Below are 1,342 nucleotides of genomic sequence, written 5' to 3'. Positions count from 1 at the left end.
TTAATTTTGTCTTTCAGTGGTTTTGCAGCACATGCTTTCTTTACTTTTATGCGATAAGCATATCCAATTAACATTTGGTGTCCTTTTTTCATTTTTTTTACTTTCTTTAATCAATTTTTTAATCGAAAACTATATTGTTGTGTTTCATATCTTTGCTTCGTCGTAGTAGTAACATGGCTGGTAAGTCTAAAGAACATGGTTCACCGGCAATCTGGGAAAAGGAAATCAAATTGTTGTTCTGCGACCTCTGTATCAAAGAAATTGAGCTGGGCAATAGACCGACAACCTTTTTCAATAAAGAAGGTTGGAATAGTATCATTAAACATTTTAAAGACTCCACCGGACGGGAGTACGACAGGCTGCAAATGAAAAACAAATGGGATCAACTAAAGAAAGATTGGAAAATTTGGAAGGATCTAAAGCGTGGTTCAACTGGTTTGGGTTGGGATCCAATAAAGCGAACCATTGATGCTTCGGAAGAGTGGTGGGCAGAGAGGCTCGCGGTAAGTAAATTTTATTTTTCATAATTTGTGTAATATACTTCTCTTTCAGGACTGAACAAAATGATTTGGGTTTTTTGTTCCAGGTGGTTCCAGCAGCTAAAAAGTATAAAACATGTGGGATTGAACCTGAGTTGGAGGAGAAGTTAGACCAAATGTTCGGGGGTGTCGTTGCAACAGGGAAATATGCATGCGCTCCAAACGAGATGGGATTTGGTGAAACACAGGACAATGTTGCTGTCAGTTTATCAGATGATTCACCTGAATTTCCAAGTGCAGGTCCAACTGAGATTCAATCTACGAATCGCTCTAAGCGATCTAGGTTCGAGAGCAAAAAAAAGGGTGGAGCTGCCACAATCAGAAACCAGATATCATGCCTAATGGATTCTTCCAATGATGCCCCCCATAAAGTACAGAAAACATCAATTAATGAGGTCGTGGCTATTCTAGAGCAGGATCCGAGTATTGCAGCGGATGATGAGCTATACTACTTCGCTGTTGAGCTGCTTCAAGATTCGGTGCAAAGAGATTTTTTCACAGCTATTGCCAAAGAGCGCAGGGTGTCGTATCTACGACATTTTTTTGAGTGCAAGAAAATTTGAATGGACTTTTTTTAGTTGCTACGTCCTTACTTTAATAGTTTATGAGAAGACATGGTTATTTGAACTGTTGTTTAATGAGACTTTTCAGTTTATTTTGTTTTCTACCCCTCCTCTACACTAAATGCTTGTGTTATTACTTGTCACATGTTAGATTATATAGGTCTGCTCCAAATGATGATTAGTTTAATACTCTATTTTTCTTTGTCAAAATATGTCCAGTATAAATCAGAATGGACCCAA

The 1,342-nt window shown here is 38.1% G+C and overlaps 1 protein-coding gene across 1 annotated transcript; it reads left to right on the top strand.

Annotated features, from left to right (window-relative positions):
- The first annotated feature begins 14 nt into the window (after nucleotides 1-14).
- Nucleotides 15-1,323, top strand: LOC110024969 (L10-interacting MYB domain-containing protein-like). The gene is made up of 2 exons (XM_020725178.1): nucleotides 15-503; nucleotides 587-1,323. Exons 1-2 carry the CDS (start codon nucleotides 174-176, stop codon nucleotides 1,100-1,102), a joined length of 846 nt encoding a protein of 281 aa, XP_020580837.1. The 5' UTR covers nucleotides 15-173; the 3' UTR covers nucleotides 1,103-1,323.
- Nucleotides 1,324-1,342: the final 19 nt, after the last annotated feature.

The sequence above is a fragment of the Phalaenopsis equestris genome, unplaced genomic scaffold (assembly GCF_001263595.1).
Source record: "Phalaenopsis equestris unplaced genomic scaffold, ASM126359v1 Scaffold000287, whole genome shotgun sequence".
In the NCBI taxonomy this organism is placed as follows: Eukaryota; Viridiplantae; Streptophyta; class Magnoliopsida; order Asparagales; family Orchidaceae; genus Phalaenopsis; species Phalaenopsis equestris.
This window is presented reverse-complemented; position numbering and strand designations above follow the sequence as displayed.